General features: G+C 47.7%; 1 protein-coding gene and 1 long non-coding RNA gene across 3 annotated transcripts; one reads left to right on the plus strand and one right to left on the minus strand.

Moving 5' to 3' along the window:
- Nucleotides 1–1265: 1265 nt before the first annotated feature.
- Nucleotides 1266–14359, minus strand: DAO (D-amino acid oxidase). 2 transcript variants are annotated; one of them, XM_055549620.1, is made up of 10 exons: nt 13872–14359; nt 11762–11876; nt 10674–10750; nt 9538–9603; nt 7848–7902; nt 6259–6363; nt 5271–5353; nt 3306–3423; nt 2572–2670; nt 1266–1397 (listed from the first exon to the last, which is right to left on the minus strand). In XM_055549620.1, exons 1-10 carry the CDS (start codon nt 14135–14137, stop codon nt 1266–1268), a joined length of 1116 nt encoding a protein of 371 aa, XP_055405595.1. In that variant the 5' UTR covers nt 14138–14359. The 2 variants fall into 2 exon arrangements, 1 of the variants encoding a protein (XP_055405595.1); XR_008703275.1 differs by lacking the exons at nt 1266–1397; nt 2572–2670; nt 6259–6363; ... (2 more) ...; nt 11762–11876; nt 13872–14359 and adding an exon at nt 8059–8175 and having other exon boundaries at nt 3376–3423.
- Nucleotides 11747–14021, plus strand: LOC129629556 (uncharacterized). The gene is made up of 3 exons (XR_008703276.1): nt 11747–11969; nt 12639–12705; nt 13762–14021. It is a non-coding gene; the product is annotated as an uncharacterized LOC129629556 (long non-coding RNA).
- Nucleotides 14360–19524: the final 5165 nt, after the last annotated feature.

Here is a 19524-nt window from a genome sequence, read left to right on the forward strand (position 1 = left end):
CTCAGCACTTCTTCTACCCTCCAACACTCAGAGCTTCCTGAGTGTTGGGAAACACTCCCACTTTCACTGTCTCTTAACACAGCTTCCTCACACCTCTCTTCATGCAGCACTTCCTCACACAGACCCTCACTCAGAGCTTCCTCACACCGTCCCTCCCTCAGCCATCCTCATATCCTCCTCACTCAGCGTTTCTTCATACCCTCCTCACGCACTGCTTCCTTAACCCTCCTCACTCAGAGCCTCTTCACTCAGAGCTTCCTCACACCTCCTCAGTCAGCATTCCTCACTCAGGGCTTCCTCAGACCCTCCCTCACACAGCATTTTTTCACAAGCTCCCTCCCTCAGCGCTTCCTCACATCCTTCCTTACTCAGCATTTCTTCACATTTTCCCTGACTCAGAGCTTCCTCACCCTCCCTCACTCGGCACTTCCTCAACCCTCCTCACTCAGAGCTTCCTCACACCCTCCCTCACACTGAACTTCCTCATACCCTCCTCACTCAGAGCTTCTTCACACCCTCCCTCACACTGAACTTCCTCATACCCTCCTCACTCAGAGCTTCTTCACACCCTCCCTCACACTGAACTTCCTCATACCCTCCTCACTCAGAGCTTCCTCACTCAGAGCTTCCTCACTCAGAGCTTCCTCACACCCTCCTCACTCAGAGCTTCCTCACATGCTCCTCACTCAGAGCTTCCTCACACCCTCCCTCACACTGAACTTCCTCATACCCTCCTCACTCAGAGCTTCTTCACACCCTCCCTCACACTGAACTTCCTCATACCCTCCTCACTCAGAGCTTCCTCACTCAGAGCTTCCTCACTCATGGCTTCCTCACATCCTCTTCACTCAGAGCTTCCTCACTCAAAGCTTCCTCAACCCTCCTCACTCAGAGCTGTCTCACCACTTGGATTTTCTGAGCTTTCCTTCCTCTGTGAATGCATTGGGTAACGGTTCTGGCTGTACTTCTTAATGTCTGCTGTCCTGCTCCAGACAGGTGACCCACCTATGTTAATAGATTCTGCTACCCACCTTAGGAGGAAAAAGGAAGCAATGACATCATATAAGTGGACTCAAGAGAGATACCTTGGCCACCAGGAGAGCCATACTCACTTCTTGGAATTGACCTTGTGGTTTCCTCTCACCTTGTGCTTCTTGTAGAAAGAAGTCAGGGGTGGGGTGGACTGGGGCAAGTGATAGAGCACAGTTTTTAGTGACTGAGAGGAGCCGGGAGTTATTGAGGGGTGGCGGAGGTCACTGGCATCTTTAGAGGTGGGATGGTGGTATCCTGAGCAAATTCCTTTCTTCCAGAATTTTCCCAAAGAGCTTGGCCACCTCTTGGGCACAGCCCCAGTGGATGGTGAGCCCGAAGCCTCCATGGCCATAGTTGTGGATGACCTGGGAGAGGCAAGAGAGAAGTTCTGGGCTGCCCTGGAAGATTCAGGAACTTCCTGAAGAATCCTGGGCCAAGCCTGATGGTATCAGAACTTCTCTTGGTACCATGGTGGGATGGCAGACCCCAGGAAGAGCAGTAAGGGGCGGGTGTTTGGGGAACTGGAGTTCAACATTCTAGACTTTTCTACTTAGGAAGTGGACCTGCTTTGAGTACTCAGCACAGAAAAAGTTGAATCATCTAGAACTTGATCAGAGATTTCCTTCACCCCCACATCAAATTATTTGAAGTTCCCTATATCACTTTTCTCATTCCCATACTGCTCCAGACAGCTGAACCTCCTGTATTAATAAGTAGATTCTCCTACCCACCTTGGGAGGAAAGAAAAGCAGGGGTACCGTATAGATGAACTCGGGAGCGGTTAGACCCCAGTGGCCTTTTTCAAAGCTGAAACCATTAACAGGGAGTTACATTCTATATGTGACTCTCCCCCCAACTCCCCCACCCCACCCCTGCACAGACAACTTCTCTTACAGATGGACACACAATTCTCTGTACACATATATTATATACACAAAACTTTTCTCCACACACAGACACCATATGACCGGGATAAAGGAGGAAGGGTGACCCAGATTTCTTCAACCCCAGACAATTTTCACCTTTTTGGTAAGCCCAGTTCCCACCCCATGAGAGAGGAGATGAGGGGGGCCCTAAAGAGATGATGGGCAACCCAATATGGACATCTGAGAAATGGCACTGGATTCAAATTCAAACTACTTCCCAGCCTTGCCCTCACCACTGGTCTGACAGAGGCCAGTGAATTCCAGCTCTGGGAACCCTAGTTTGCCATCTGAAGCATGGGGACAACCGTCCCTGTCCCAAAGAGCTGTAGGGGAGATTCAATTGGGTTGTTCTTGTCGTGGACACGAAGTAGATGCTCAATAAACGCCCCCTTTTCCTTCCACTTCACACAGACTTTAGCAGATGGGAGCACTGCCCTCTGTATGACCTTGAGCATGTCCTTTACCATCGCTGGGCCTCAATTTCCCCATTTGTAGAGGAGGGGCTATTAGCCATTATGGCCTCTGCCTGAAGTCAGTATGACTATTCCTCAGAATGCCAGTGCATTCTTAGGTGTCAGGAGAGAGTATTGCTTTCCTTGCCAAGAAAACATACCTCTGTGTTTGACGATCCAAAGCGAAGCTGTTCTCTTTCTAGTCGAACCTGGGGGCGTACTGGCCGGAAGCCAGACCATTCACCGATAATTTTTGCATCCTGGAAAAAAAAGCATTGGTAATTCAACTCTGGATTTTTTTTCCCCTGTTGCCATTTGTAGGTGGTCGAGACAGCTTTTGGGACCTCACCACCACCACCAGTCATGGTTTTTTATTAGCCACCATCACCACCAGCCACCACCATAGTATGGTCTCATCACCATCATTATCACCACGTTCAGATTTGTTTTTCTTCTGGCCAGGCCATACTTCATGCAGGATCCTAGTTCCCTGACTAGGGACAGAACCCACACACCTGCAGTGGAAGTGTGAGTCCCAAGCACCAGACTGCCGGGGAAGTCCCATGTGCTTTCCTCGCCGCCAGCGCCAACCACTCCACCCCCACCTTCACCACCGGCAGACAAATGTGAAAACAGATTTCTGCAACAAGTACATCTGCTCCATGGAAGACAGCCTACGGTGTCTGGGGGGTGGGATGTCACCTCAAGAGAGAGCAGCTCTTAGCCATGACTAGACAGGTTTCATTGGCCCACAGCAGGACTTCCATTGTCAGTCCCTTCTTGGAATTATTTTGCTCAATTGTCCCAGTCACAGTATCTTCCCACCCTCAAGTTTCCTTATGATCATCAAGCTGCTAGGATCCTGATCTAGAGCAAGAATCTCTCCCCACCTTACCTTCAGTGTGGGCTCCAGTCTGCAGCAGCCTTCCCAAATGGTGTTGTGGTCTGGGATATTATTTGTCTCACTCCAGTTCCCCAGCTGGAAGATGCCGCCAAGGGTTATTGCCTGGAGCCTGGATAAAGTGAACAAGGTCAAAGATGAAGGAAAATGAAGCCTTTGAGATAAGGGGGGAGGAGTCATTGCCATGCTTACCCTTATTCCCGTGTTCACCTAGATCAGCATTATAATCCCACAGATATTGAAAACAAACTTATGGTTACCAAAGGGGAAATGGAGGGGAAGACATAAATCAGGAGCTTGGGATGAACAAACACACACACATACACACACACTATAACATAGATAACCAAGAAGGCCCTATTGTGTAGCACAGGGAACTCGACTCAATATTCTGTGTTAAAATAAATGAGGAAAGAGCCTAAAAAAGAATGAATATATGTGTAAGTATAACTGAATCACTTTGCTGTACACCTGAAACTAACACAATATTGTAAGTCAACTAGACTCAATAAAACTAAAATATTAAATATAAAAAGCTCAAAAAACCCCAAACACTATCATCCCTACTAATAACACCAACATCGCTACAATTGCCATTGATGGCACCACCATCTCCACCCTCACCATTACCATCACTGTCTTTATTGTCATCCCTTCTAATGTACAGCATGATAATGATCGTTAACAATACTGTAATATATCCTTGAATGTTGCTAAGAGAGTAGATCTTAAATATTCTCACCAAGATCTACATACATATGTACGTATCTACTTACATACACAAAACTATAATTATGTGATGAGATGGATGTGTCAACTAACCTTATTGTGGTGATCATTTCACAGTACATACATGTATCACAGCATCATGTTGGACATCTTAAACGTACACAGTGTTATATGTCAATGACATCTCAGCAATACTGGGGAAAACGCTGTCTTCTCCATCAACAACATCATCTTCGCTACTGCCTTCCTTGCTCCCATTAACATGTCGTCACCGTCCACTCCTTTCACCGTCTCTACCGCCACCATTAGCATTGCATGAACGCTATCATCTCTGCCGCACCACTAAAATTGCCATTGAGGCAGTCAGCACAGCCACACCATTAACGTGGCCTTTGAGACTGTTGTGACTGCCACATTTTTAAAAATCTGGCTGCACCAGGTCTTAGTTGTGGCACATGGGATCTTTGACTGTTGTGGCATGCGGAATCTCGTTCCCCAGCCAGGGATCAAAGTCGACCCCCTTGCATTGGGAGCACAGAATCTTAGCCGCTGGACCACCAGGGAAGTCCCTGCAACACTATTAAAAGTCAACATGAATAGTGTCATCTACATCAGCACCAACTACCACCCCCAATTCCCACTCACTACCATCCATCATCCACACTGGTCTCCTCATCTATAACATGACCCTGATGCCGGGAAAGATTGAAGGCAGGAGGAAAAGGGGACGACAGAGGACGAGATGGTTGGATGGCATCACCGACTCAATGCACGTGAGTTTGAGCAACCTCCAGGAGTTAGTGATGGACAGGGAAGCCTGGCGTGCTGCAGTCCGTGAGGTCACAAAGAGTCGGACACGACTGAGCAACTGAGCTGGACTGATCCCCGCTCCCACCATCCCTCCATCGACAATACTATCATCATCAGCCCCACCACCGCTCCCTCTATGGCCATTCACAACGCTGCTCATGTCACTGCCGTTCGCATCCACTACCTTTGTCTCCAGCCTCATCGCGACTGTCATCCCAAATCAGGTTCAAGATAGAGCCCAGGTAAGGCTGAGTCCTGCCTTCTCAGGGATTGAATTTTTGCTCAGCCTCACTTAAAAACATTGGAGAAAAAAAAACCTGAAAAGATTAAGCAAGAGCCCTGGGGCAAGCAGCAAGGACACAAAAAGAGCAGGAAGGTACTCTCCCTCCTTCGCCCTACAATGTCAGATTTTTTTTTTACCCTGGGATGATATATGGAGACTTGTAGATGCCTCTCTCAGGGTCATGGGTGATAACGAAGTGTTTCAACCATGGCGCATCCACCTGTTGATTGAGGACAGAGAAGTCTCATCAGGAGTCAGATCGGTGGGCTCCCTTCCCCTGGTCCCTTTATGACCATATGTTCTGGCAGGAGTGGCACAGTCATCCCTTGGCCCTCCCATGACCCCTCTGTCCCAAGTCTGCACTTGACTGCTTACTTTTGCAGGAAGAGCTGTCCTAATGGAGAGTCACCTCTGGTCCCCAAAGCATCATACATTCTCATCCACAGAGAAGCCCAACACACATGTGTAAATGCACACACACGTTCGCTCACCTTGGGAACGCACGTACCTATGAACACACTCGTGTATGCTCACATGGGCACACATAAGCACACATACTCACAAATAGGCATGCCTCACACATAGACAGATGTACACGGTGAGAGGTGGGGTGGAACAATGCTTACACACTCAGGCGCCTGGGTTCTAATCCCAGTTCCACTAATTACTATGATATGTATGGACTTGTACATGTTAATCCCTCCATGCCTCAGTTTTCCCATCTGTAAGATGGTAATGGTGATGTGATAGTACCCATCTCAAAAGGTTCCTGTGAGGGTCAAATTAATTAACACGATGAGGTGCTTGGGTCTGTGTTTGGCATTTAGCAGACATTTCATAAAAGTATGCTCTTTTTATTTTGATACTGGCACATGCAGCTCCCATGTATGAACAAATACATGCATATACATGTTTTACTATTAAGAATTCTGCCAAAAAAAAAAAGAGTATGTTTGGGAGGGTTGTGTTCTTGGTTCTTCTTGTTTCTTTAACATGCAAATTCCCTGAAGACTGGCTGGGGGTTCCTCTCTCAGAAGTTCCCGATTCAGCCTCTATCTTTACAGATGAAATAAGCAGGCAGAACCAATCTATCAGCAAGAGCTCATCCCTCACCTTCAGACTTACCTTAATGATCTGCCCTCGGCCTGGCTGCAGCAGGGGATCTGGTTGCAGCGCCCCAGCCCACACCCCAGTGCAGTTGATAATCACATCGGTGCCTTCTCTTACCACCTGGTAGCAATCAACAGGGCAGGTGGGTTGAAAGGGGTTGAGGACCCTAGGATCCCTTGGCTTCTTCCACCCTGCAGCTCCCTGCTCCCTGTGGAACAGCTAGGGAGTGGGGCTCAATGAGGAATCCATGGACCTGCCTCCAATACTGCCCTGCCATTTACCTACTGTGTGACCTCAGAAATGCCCCATTCCTTCCACAAGGTTCAGCTTCCTTAGCTATTAAATGGGGCTGGTACTATCGGTTCATAGATAGGCTGCTGGTTCTTCCAGTGTGATATAAATGCTATAATGTGTTTGGAAAGGAGTACTACAGAAGGGGGAAACCTTCTTGGAACCTTCCAGAAGAAGTCAGAAAGGATGCAGAGATAGTTTTCTCCCTCCTGCCGCCTTTTTATTTAATTCTCTTGCCTCCTTCTCTGCCAAGACATCTGCAGAAGGCACGTTGGAAGCTGTAGCTCCATGCATTTGTATTCGATGCTCCATAACTCAAAGATGTAGCATCATGGGTACCCAAACTCCCAGCCCAGCCCCAGTGACTCTCCTTATAGGTCACTCCTGAAACACACTGGTATTGTTCACAAGCTAGTATTTGCCACACTGGACTCTGAGCCCCTTGGGAATGAGAGCTGTGTCTAATTCAAGTATGCATTCCAAGTGCCCATCAGGGCTTGACCTAGAGCAGATGCTCTTTTATTTTAGTAGGTACCAAGGGGGCTTCCCTGGTTGCTCAGTGGTAAAGAATCCACCTGCCAAAGCAGGAGACGTGGGTTCAATCCCTGGGTTGGAAAGATCTCCTCGACCCAGGTTGCCACACCCTCCTCCAGGGGATTTCCTGGAGGAGGAAAGGGCAACCCACTCCAGTATTCTTGACTGGAAAATCCCATGGACAGAGGAGCCTGGTGGGCTACAGTCCATGGGATCGCAAAGAGTTGTGGACACAACTAAGTATGCACGCATGCAAGTACCAAGAGTCTCCCATGTGCTAAGCACTTTTCTGGGTGCTGGGACTGAGTGATACAGCAAAGCTCCTAGTACATAGCCAGGGCCTGCTAATGGTGCATGCTACTATCATTATTAGGGATGGTGGTGTCACTCTGGACCTAAGTCACTTTGTTTTGTATCAACATCACCCCAGATGTTGATAAGAAGCAGCCAAACATCTAGAACTTGAGGAGTGGGCTGTGGCTGATAGCGAGAAGAGGCAGCCAGCTCTCTGGCCCTAAAATCCACTGAGGCCCAGACACAGATTAGCCCCTAATGGCCATCATGGCCACCATGGTTCCACTGTTCCTTTGCTTCTGCCACTCACATCAAGGCAGAATGCCCAAGTCCTTCTGGGATTAAAAATAGGCCTAAAGTCTGGGACAGGCCTCACAGGAATCCTGGGAGCCTGAGAAGGCCTTCCCCAACCCTGTAACAGGAAGCAAAGGCCTCCCTTCTTTTCCTCTCTCCCACACCCAGCCCATTCTGGCCCTTCAGCTCACCTCCTCAAAAGACTCCACCTTCCGCAGGAAGAATTTCACTCCTCTCTCAGTTAACCTGGGATGATCAAACACATCCAAAAATCAAGCATTCAGTTCTCTGAGGACGGTGGGGGCGGGGGGTGGACATTTCCCAAAGAAACTTTTGAGTGTGTTAGTCCTACAAGATGCTCCTTGAGAATATGACTATATAGTCCAGTCGGTTCATTAGCACCTTAATGGATCAGTGGCCTCTGAAATGTCCCTTGGGAAACCTGAGATGGTCCACGCCCCTCGTTGAGCAGATGGAGATGGAAGAAGGGCCTTGTTGAAGGTCGCATTGTGAGTCAGTGATGGGATTGGGACCGAAACCCAATCGAAACCGAAACTCTTACTACCCGTGATGCTGCTCTGTATTATCAAAGGGGATGAGATGCAGAGTGGAGGATGGGCAGGGTTGGATCAATACCACATGCTCCTTTGTCAGCAGCAGAGCGTGAGGAAGGGGGTGGGCTGGGGACACCCACCTCTCCCCTTAAATTTCACAGAGGGAAAAAACGTATGTCACTATTAGGAATACTAGTAGAAACATTAGGAGAATAGGAAGTAAAACACTGTACAAGCTGAAGCACAATCTCGTAATTACTTTACCCTCATAGTTTCCTCAAGATATCAGTAGAAAAACTGGGGACACTCTTCCCTGGAGAGGCTGGACAGGAGTCATGAGTGTCCTCAGGCTAGGAGATGTAACCATGTTTTGATACAATGATTTCCAAACCTGGTTGATGATTACAGTCACTCAGAGGACTTTTTAAAATATAAATTTCTGAGCCCCACCCCAGAGAATCTGATCAGTAGCTATAAAATGGGGTCCTGAAATTTTTATTTTTAAAACCTTCCCAAGTCATTTGAGGAAAGTCACCATCCATTCCAGATTTTTAAATATTAATAAAATAATAACATACAGGAAATTTATGGAATCTTCCTTAATATGAATGTTTGTGGATATAGATACAGATATATCTCTCAAGCTAATGTTTGCTAATTGAGAATACTACAGGATTCTTATCAACAAAAGGAGCAAGACAGGGACATCTACTATCATCTGCATTCATTAGTGTTGTTCTGGAGGTACTGGCCAGAGCAGTCAGACAAAAAACAAATGTGAGGTATAAAAATAAAAGCCAACTTATGCTTGATGATGGTGTCTATATATCTGGAAAAACTTAGGAGAATATATTTAAAACTATTACACTAACATCACAGATTTTGGTGAGGCTGACAATAAATATCACATGTAAAAAGCTTCTCGAGTGGTTTCAACCAGGTGTGGAATGCACTGTCCTACTGCACAGAGGTGGTCAGGACCAAGGATAGCTCCCACCAAACCTAAAGGTTTTCATCAACATTTAGGGCTTACCAGGTGGCGCAGGGGTAAAGAAACTGCCTGCAAGAGACACAGGAGATTCGGGTTCAATCCCTGGGTTGGAAAGATCCCCTGAAGGAAATGGCAATCTGCTCCAGTATTCTTGCCTGGGAAATCCCATGGACAGAGGAGCCTGGCAGGCTATACACTCCATGAGGTCGCAAAGAGTCGGACATGACTGAGTGACTGAGCACGCACACAGTACAAAGATAAATCCCATGAACTGTCATTCACTACAACCCTCGTTCCTGGGAGCTGCTTTCTTCAAAATGAAGCTGAAAATCTCACCTTTCAGTCAGCCACTGCAGATACATCCTCCCTTCCAGAATCAGGCTTGTGTTGAACCAGCCATAGCTAGACTCACAGGAGGCAAAAGGTGGGAAGAGAGGATTGGAATCAGAGTTGTATTTGAAGGCTATCAAATAGGGGTGGCTGTCACATTCTCTTGGGACATAAAAGGGTAGAGCAGGGACCATCAGGTGATGGTTCTTGAAATCGCTTTCAAGGGGAAAGCGAGTTTTTCAGCTCAAAGCAAAGACATATTTTCTATCAAAGCCATCCTTGACATTGGGGTGTGCAAGTGGAAATTGATGTGAATCTGTAGAGAAGATTCAGACATGGAGCGAGGTGAGGAGAGGATCATAGAAGCATCAGGCTGTAGAGAAAAGAATAGAGGGGTTTGGACAGGGTTGAAATCCTATTGTGGTCACTTTGCTGTGTGACCTGGGGAAGTGACTTGGTCTTTCTGAAGCTCAGTTTTCTCATCTACAAAATAGGAAAGCGGTATGGAACTTCCAGGGGCTTCCCTGGTGGCTCAGTGGTAAAGAATCCACCTGCCAATGCAGGAGATGTGGGTTCAATCCATGAGTCGGGAAGATCCCCTAGAGAAGGAAATGGCAACCCACCCCAGTATTCTTGACTGGAAAATCTCATGGACAGCAGAGACTGGCGGGCTACAGTCCATGGGATCGTAAAAGAGTCAGACAAGACTCAGCAACAACAAATGGAACTTCTGGGCTTGAGATCTGTATCCATATCCCCTACCATCATAGTCTAAGGCACAGTGTGGATAGGTGGGTTTCCATAAGGAGTTGGACAGAACACTGAGAGATCAGACTCCCAGGGGCTCTAGGCCTGGAATGGAACAGGAAATTTGGGCTTCCCTGGTAGATCAGTCAGTAAAGAATCTGCCTCCAATGCAGGAAACCAGAGTTTGATCCCTGGGTTGGAAAGATCCCCTGGAGAAGGGAATGGCAACTCACTCCAGTATTCTTGCCTGGAAAATCTCACAGACAGAGGAGCCTGGCGGACTTCAGTCCATGAGGTCACAAGGGTCGGACACAGCTTAGCAATTAAACCATATTCCCTATAAGTCTATCTCAATTGTGTGGCCTCAGCTCCTTCACCCATGACAATAATCTTACCTGTAATCAGGAAACATGTCCAGCTCTCTGAGAGTCAGCTTCCTAAATCCCAGAACCATATCCTTCCAGTAAGGGTCCTTTAGAGGAAGAAAAGAAGGCAGCACAGAGATGGATGAACATCAACAAGAGTGATAATAACAAAGACTTGTGTAATGTTTACCATGTGTAAGGCGCTGTTCCAAGCATTTTACTCATACCAATCCATTTAATCTTCACAACAACCCATTGAGGTAGATGCTGTTTTTAGTCCCATTTTATAGATGGGCCCACTGAGGCTCAGAGAGTTTAAATAAGTTGTCTCTGGTCACCCAGCTAATAAACGGTGGCACTGAGATTTGAACCCACACAGTAGGGCTTCAGAGTCCATGTTCTTAACTGTGGTGCTACGTGAGGGTAAGAATAAGGCTAAGGATGAATGATATGGTAGGGTCATAAATAGGGGAGGAAAAAAAGGGGTGACAGTGAAGATCACCAAGGGATGAGAGGGGGAAGTTGCAGAGGGAAGGGTCAGACAACCCAGTAGGGGGAGATTTTGGCCTCACCACTGACCACCTTGAATTCTCCGAGACTTAGTTTTCTTGTCTGTATAATGGTGTTAATAGTCACTCTCTCTCTCTCTCTTTTTTAAAATAATCACTCTTAGAAGGCAGTTTAATAATAAAATGGAAAACAAAAATAATTTTTAAAGCAAAAATAGAACTTTTTTAAACCTTAGTTATTTCTTTCTCCTTTTTTCAAGACTTTTTTTTTTTAATGTGGACCGTTTGTTTTTTCAAGTCTTTATTGAATTTGTTACAATATTGCTTCTCTTTTATGTTGTAGTTTTTTGGCTAGGAGGCATGCGGTATCTTAGCTCCCCAACCAGGGATCAAACCCACACCTCCTGCTTTGGGAGGCCAAGTCTTAACCACTGGATCACCAGGGAAGTCCCACAAAGATAGAACATAAAGCAAACCTGTTTTGAACACAGGAGTCTGCCTAAGGGGCTTGAAGGACCTCCCCCTCCTCCCACCCTGCCTGGGCACGCCTTGATCTGTGATCAAGGCTCTGCTCTCTGTATGGTTCATGGCCAAAGACGTCTCACTCACCGGAACGGCTTCACGGAAGAGGTTGTAGCCTGAGACTGGGGCCAGGCCCATGTTTGCGGCATTGGGAGACCCGATGAGGCTCAGGAGATAGTTGAAGGTCTGCTGGTTCCAGTGCCTGAAAGGATCCCCCAGAGTCTTGGTCACCTAATGCCCTGAGCTGGACAAGAGAGCTCCCAGGGTCAGCTTGCACGGGACTGTGCTCAGGCTGGTAGGATGTGTCCAAATCCAGAAATTCACCCCATTCACTCTGCAGTGACCCAAGTGCTAGTCACCGTCCATAAACTTTTTCATATTTCGACATTAACAAAGAGGAAGGACAAAGGATGCTCCACGACCACAGAGAACAGGCTTGTGGTTGTCAAGGGAGAGGGGCTGGGGGAGGGGCGGAGTGGGAGGCTGGGGGTGGCAGATGTAAGTTACTATATGTAGAGTGGATAAACAGCAAAGTCCTACTGTATGGCACGGGGAACTACAATATACTCATATGCGCGTGCTAAGTCACTTCAGTTGTGTCCGACTTTTTGCAACCCTGTGGACCATAGCCTGCCAGACCCCTCTGTCCGTGGGATTCTCCAGGCAAGAATACTGGAGTGGGTTGTCATGCTGTCCTCCAGGGGGTCTTCCTGACCCGGGGATCGAACCCGCATCTCTTATGTCACCTGCATTGGCAGGCAGGTTCTTTACCATGAGCACCACACCCACTATACTCAGTATCCTATGATAAGCCATAGTGGAAAGGAATATTTTCAAAAAAGAATGTATATAGATTAAATAAATACATAACTGAATCACTTTGCTCTACAGCAGAAATTAAAACAATATTGTAATCAACTATACTTCAATTAAAAATTTTTTTAAAAAATGCTCCAATTTTCAGAGCAGAAATGGAGAAACGGACATAGAAAACAGACCTAAGGACACCGCGGGAGGTGAGCAGGGAGACGGTGAGATGTATGGAGACAGTAACATGGAAATTTAAGTACCATATGTAAAATAGACAGCCAGTGGGAATTTACTGTGTGACTCAGGGAACTCAAACACGGGCCCTGTGACAATCTAGAAGGGGGAGATGGGTACGGAGATAGACGGGAGGTTCAGGAGGCAGGGGACATGGGTGTACCTATGGCTGATTCTTGTTGATGTATGACAGAAAAACTGCAAAATTCTGTAAAGCAAATATCCTTTAATTAAAAAAATTAAGTGGCAAAAAAAAAAAAGACAAAAAAGAATGTTCCATCACAACCATGAATATTTGGAGCCCACCTCCAGCTTGGGATCATGTAGCTTCCAGTTTAAATGAAAGCTTTGACTGCTTTAGGGACTGTGAGTCCCGTGGTTCAGGCTCTCTCTCTGGGAATTCCCCACCCACCTCACCCCCCGCCCATAAACGCCCAGACATCGCTCACCGCTTCCAAACGCTTTATCTTTCTCCTGGGCACACAGCTCGACCACGTTTCCTAGACTCCCTTGCAGTTAGGGGTGGCTGCAGCCATGTGGCTGCATTCTGGCCAATGGACTCTAAAGACTCCTCCCTAGTGGCCCTCATGCTCTCTCCTTCCGCAGTCATTCACTGGCTCCTGGCAACATTGAAAGCCATGAGCAGGATGACAGAGCCATGAGATGGAAGGAGGTCAGGCCCCTGAATTGCCACCCACTGATCAGGAATATTGGTTTCATAATTTATGGGCATGAAGATGAAACTTCTAATCGAGCCAATACTCATTTGAGGGTTCCTGTGTTGAAGCAGTCGGCAGTTTCTAAACTGAAACAATGACCTCTGCCACTTCTTTGCTAAACTTGAACATCAATCCACCCACTTAGACGTCTTCCTGATAGCCGGATGCACTGGGCACTGACTGCCGCCCAGTTTAAGGAAGAGATGGAGACAAAACCTTCATCTGTCTGACACACATGGCTTCTTGGCCTTTCGGCCACGGTTAAGTGTAGCATCTGTCTGGCACACAGCAAGGACTTAATATGTGTTAGTATTGTCTTTACAGCACGTCAGGACAAAGCCTCCAGGAAGAGTCATTCTTGGGGACAGGAACTCTGAGAGGGGACATCCTCTCTGCAGACTCTGCCCCGACCACCCGCTAGGACCCTCACTCACGCCTCCTGTGGGTTGCTGGGCTCCGAGAGGTAGGGCTGCCAGAGGCCGGCAGCCACGTCGGTGGTGGTGAGTGGGGTGAAGCGGTCTGCATAGACCATCACATCCAGCGACTGCAGGACCGAGCGATAGCGCTCATGGATGCAGAGGGCGGTGGACAGCCCGATGACGCCCGCTCCGATCACGACCACGCGCATCGTGCCAGCCTGCGGGAAGGAAGGGTTGAGGTGGGCCACCCTCACCGTCACCTTCATCGTTATCATCACCATCCACTGATGGCTTAGAAGATGCCTGACACTGCCCAGCCTTTTTTATACTTGGTCCTTTTGTTGACCCTTACCCAGGGGAAAACTGAGGCCCAGAGAGGCAAAGCCACTTGCCTAAGGCCACACAGCCAGTAAATGATGCAGCTTTCTCTGGGGAGCCTCCTCGAATATCCTGTCCCCAGGCTGGGAGAATAAAAAGTACACAGCAGAGTGCCTAGCCCAGCTGTTGGCTAAGTAGTCTAGTGGTTAAGATAGTGTGTGTGTGTGTTTAGTCTATAAATCGTGTCTGACTCTTTGCAACTCCATAAACTGTAGCCCTCAAGGCTCCTCTGTCCGTGGAATTCTCCAGGCAAGAATACTGGAGTGGGTAGCCATTCACTTCTCCAGGGGCAGCGGGGATCTTCCCAACCTTGGAATTGAACCCTGGGCCTCCCACACTGCAGGCTGATTCTTTACCATCTGAGCTACCAGGGAAGTCCAGTGGTTAGGACAATGCACTTCAAATCTCAGGTCTCAGCTCTGCTGTCTGCTGGCCATGACCTTGGGTAAGATGCCTCTCAAGACTCAAACTCTTTCTCTGGAGAAATGAGAAAACTAACTCATGCCTCAGAGAGTAGATGGAAGTTTTCACAAGGCAGCAAATGTAAAAAAATTAACACAGTGTCCAGGGCAAAAGAAGCGATTTCCTGACATTTCTGGAGCACCTACTGTGGGCCAGCCCTGTGCTAAACACTTCTTGTGCGTCACTGCACCTAAATCTCCCACATTCTTAAGAGTTAGGGGCTGGGGTTATTGATCCCATTCTACAGATAAGGAAACAAAGCCTCAGAGAGGTGGAGTAGCTTACAGAAGGTCACACAGCCAGTAAATGGTGCTGCCAGGATTTCATTTTAATTCAAGTAAACTCGATACACATTTACTGCACACCTACTGTGTGCCAGGCTCGCAGCTGTGAGTATCTGGGATGCATTTTTTGGCCTCAGAACTCAGACCTTCAGAGTGCATCACCTTCCAGGCCTGCCTGGGGATACTGGGCTGCTGGGTGTCCTCAGAAATTTAGAAGACCTAGCAGCTTTTGACCTTGAAGCTGCTTGGTCCGTGCACAGCAGGGAAATATTTTGCCGGCTCCTGCTAAGGCAGAACAAGGGGACTTTTTGTGCCCAGAAGGGCCAAATTCAACTTTCCCTCCTCTTTGCTCACAACTCTCCTCCCACGGACCTTGCCTCCTGGCAACTGCGGCCCGTGGCCCTGAACGGCAGGACATTCTCAATATGGCCTAGTTTTATAAAGGAGAAACGGCTCCAGCCCACAAGAACTGGACTCTGTTGGGGTTTCAGCAGCCAAGTTGGAGATAAAACCAAAAAACGGAAAAGCATCGTCCTCTGGGTGATTCTCCTTCCAGCCGCGAGCCTGGTTTTGGTGGCAGGGGGACCTGCTCAGGGACCCCCTCACCGTCTCCTCCACCCCTTGCCTCAGGAGATCCAATCTCTTCAGCCATGAAATAGGGTTAACCCTCATCTCCTGGGTCAGCCTGAAGATTGAATAACAAGCCTGGTGAAAGTTCCTGGTATGGGGCCCGGCCTCAATGTGTAGTGACCTCTTTCTGTCCCCCAGCACCTTGAGAATAACAAGGGAAAGAACACTGGGTCTGGAGAAGACAGCAAGGGGAGTCAGATCTGGCTTCACTGCTGGCTTGCTGTGTGACCTTGGCCAAGTTACTTCCCCTCTCTGGGCTTTCTGTCTCTACATAGACTCTGGAGATTTGACCACTTTTGTACCTTGACAATAAGAAGCCTGGAATAGAGGCTTTTCCTGTATTTTCCGAAATTCCCTGTAATGAGGGAGGTGTTGTGGTGTGCAGGGGTGCCAGTGACAGCCCAGGCTGGGGGTTGGGCAGCCTGGCACACACCCTCTGTGTGACCCTGGGTCGGTCACTTCACTTGACTGAGTGAGAGATCTCTGGGCAGGGAGAAAGGGACTTCAGACCAAAGCAGTCACATGGCATGTCTCCAGTAACAAGGCTGCTCAGGGATGGCAAAGCCTCTGGTTGGAATTGAAGGCAGGTGCCCAAGAGAAGAACATGAGGCAGGACCCAGAGCAAGTTCTAAAACCTACTGGCCATTGCAAAGAGGGACAGGTAACAGCATGGAGCTCAGTTTCTCCAGTGTCTAAAATCTTAAAGATAAGCACGATAGCATCATGCAGAAGAAGAAACTGAGGCTCACAGAAGAGGGTCCACTCAGCCAAACTCACACATTTGTGATCAAAAGATTTGTAGAGTTTTGGGGTTAAAAAGTCTCTGTGAAAGGAAAAACCTGGCAATGGGGAGAAACAGTAGCAGCTGCGAGCTTTTCAACTCTTAGTATGTGTCCCTCATCGTGCTAAGAACTTAACATGCATTATCTCCTTTAATCTTCTAACAACCCTCGGGGTTGTCATCATGCCCATTTTACAGATGAGGTGACTGAGGTTCAGGCACCTGCTGGTAAGAAGCAGAGCTCAGGCTGACTTGACTCACAAGCCTATGTGTTAATCCCACAATTTGAAAAAAAACATGAAATCAAGCAGGTGAAGAGTAACAGCCAAAGCTTCTGGTTTTTGTTTTTTTTTTTTCTGCATAAAAAGAAAAACCAAACATGAAATTCAATGAGTGTAGGAATTTTTAGTGTGTTGGTGGTAGGCACAGAAAATGTGTCCTAAATCAATTATCTCAATCGAATAAATGAATCAGATTTGATACTAGTGCAGGAACTGAGTGTTTCTGCATGTATTAAAGTGCACCGTAAACGGATAAGGTCCTTATCAGAATCGGCAGTCAGACTGTAGGATCTAACAGAGCCAGCCTTGGGTGAAACCATTTATGCATGTGGGTAATTACGTCTTTGACTCGGTTTGCACACAGCTCTCTTATCCTTCAACCATTTTCTTATTGTTACTGATGTTTCTATTAGTGTTCCTGTTTTCTGCTTTATGCTGTTAGTTTAACCAAACATGCTTGGAGTGTACATTCAGCAAGACACAAACAGCTGGGGTAGTTACATTTGTGTGTGTGTGTGTGTGTGTGTGTATAATTATAATGTCTACCTATCCGTGGAGCATGAAGGGAATTCTGGCCGTATGCCACTTGCCAGACACACACAGAAGCAGTACAGACATCCTCTTACTTTATCCTCGCAACTGCTCTGAGAGGTTCTACAGACTGGGGACTGAGGTTCAGAGACAGGAAGTCACTCCCTTAAAGTCACACAGCCGGTGTGGCACAGAGTTTAGATCTGGACCCAGTTCTGTCTGAGCTTCCTGGGCTGCACCATAGATCTCTTAGGCAGCCATCAAGAAATTGGCATATGACAGTGTGTTTACTTTCCAGTCTTCTAATAGTTTACTTATAACCTCCCTTGTCCCCAAAACAGACCTTGAAGCAGCTCATGCCTTTGATGGCTGCATGTGCAAAAAACAGGAAAGACTTGTTTTGTTTTTAAATCAAGTCACAGGTGAGTTATCTAAATAAATATAATTAGCTCCCTATGGCTACCTCTTACAAAGTTTCAGAGTTTATTTTTAAAATGAAACATATACTATCAATGCTGGATAACCAGGCCACTGCTCCCAGCCTCCCAAATAATAATTAACCTTTTATTGGTACTTGCTACGTGCCGAGTTCTGTGCTAAGCCCTCTGTAGTTATCACCTCTTTTAATATCCAGGTTAACCCTGGAAGAGGTGAGTTATGATCCCTATGTTCTAGATGAGGACACTGAGGCTTGGAGAGGTGAAGGCACTTACCTGTGGTCCCTGCAAGGTTGTCACCTGCGTCGGGCTCTAACGTGGACCTTCTCTGCCGACACCGGAGGAACGCTCAGATCTTTTGTGCCCCCTACCCCTGCCCCCAGTCACCTGGCGTGCCAAATCTCTGCAGCAAAGAGGCAGCTGCTGTGGGCCCAGGGTCCTATCTCCTGAAGGGAGGCTCCCGATTCTGGGGCATCCTGTCCTCGGCCCGGACTGGAGCTCAGGGTCAAAGTCTGAAGGGACGGACAGGGCACAAGGGGTGGGGCTGGGCACCCGCCGGCGCTCTCAGGGGCTGAATCCCAGCCAGGTTGGGAGACCTCACCTCCCCTTGCTCTGGTCCCTGACAAGTTGCCTGACTTTTCTGGCTGACCCCAAGTCTCCGTGGACAGGCCTCGGAGAGGGAGGGAGGAAGAAGGGGGGTTCTTGGAGGGCTGATGGGCACAAGGAGATCTGTCTCCCGGGCCAGCTGGAGACGATCCTCTTTCTTCCCTCTTCCTGTTGCCACCCTGGGGGAGGGGACGGCGGCTTGCTGAACCACTGTGCATCTGGCCTGAGGGGGTGGGTGAGTGGTCAGGCTGGCGGCCCCTGAGGGGAGGTCAGAGGTACAGGACAAGAGCTCCTGGGGCCAGCCAGCCAGCCTAATGCATTCTGGGATGCCGGGTGGATGAGACTCAGGGCCAAAGGATGGGTAGGTCTTTGCTCCTCTATCCCAGAGACAGGCGTGGCTGGACTCCAGGTCCCTCCTCTGCCAGAAATGGACCTGGAGCAGTGATTATTAGAGCCCGGAGAGCATCAGGCACCTCATTGTATGGATGGAGAGACTGAGGTCCAGGGACAGGGACCAACCAGCCCTGGGTGAGTCATCCTTTGGGTTGGCTTTGAAAGTCCAACCTCTACCTTCAGCACCCTCAAATAACAATGTGCAGATGACATAAGAAAATGCCTGCAAAAGACTAGTGCATTCTATTTTTCTTGAATAATAAAGAAGATGGGGTGAACTCTGCCATTTACTTATATGATTCCATTTTATTTGAATTTTTTAAACAAATGTCATGGGTCACATTTATTTATTTATGGCTGCACTGGGTCTTTGGTGCTTCGCACAGGCTTTCTCTAGTTGCAGTGAATGGGAGCTACTCTCTAATTGTGGTGCGCAGGCTTCTCATTGCAGTGACTGGTCTTCTTGCAGAGCACGGGTTCTAGGCCTTAATTGCTCCAAGGAATATGGAATCCTCCTGGACCAGGGATTGAACCCACATCCCCTGCACTGGCAGGTGTATTCTTAACCACTGGGAAGTCCCATGTATCACTATTATATCTCACAACCTTAGGAAATTGCTTGTGCCTCTAATTCATTGTGGGAACACTTAAAAGTTAGCAAAAGTCAGCTAGATATCTTTGTGCCCTCCTCATTCCAATAATGATTTGGGTTTTGTGAATTTCAATGTGCCAGTTCTAAATATTTTGCCTAGATTATCTCATTTAATCTCGCAGCAACCCTAATAGTAGGTAGGGTCACGATCAACTTTCTCTTCATAGTTGAAATTCAAAAACTTGCTCCCAGTATCCACTATAGCTAAACATATGTCTATCTTAAAACCCAGC

This window comes from Bubalus kerabau, chromosome 16, assembly GCF_029407905.1.
Source record: "Bubalus kerabau isolate K-KA32 ecotype Philippines breed swamp buffalo chromosome 16, PCC_UOA_SB_1v2, whole genome shotgun sequence".
Lineage (NCBI taxonomy): Eukaryota > Metazoa > Chordata > Mammalia > Artiodactyla > Bovidae > Bubalus > Bubalus kerabau.

What these genes read in the sequence shown, in the direction of transcription:
- DAO (XM_055549620.1), bottom strand. Translation starts at nt 14,137, where the DNA reads ATGGTGATGATAACGATGAAGGTGACGGTGAGGGTGGCCCACCTCAAC. An exon ending in CCCAGCAACCCACAGGAGGC is followed by an intron (nt 11,877 to 13,871) that starts GTGAGTGAGGGT and finishes GGATCCTTTCAG; the next exon opens with GCACTGGAACCAGCAGACCT. An exon ending in GCCGAGGGCAGATCATTAAG is followed by an intron (nt 5,354 to 6,258) that starts GTAAGTCTGAAG and finishes CTCAATCAACAG; the next exon opens with GTGGATGCGCCATGGTTGAA.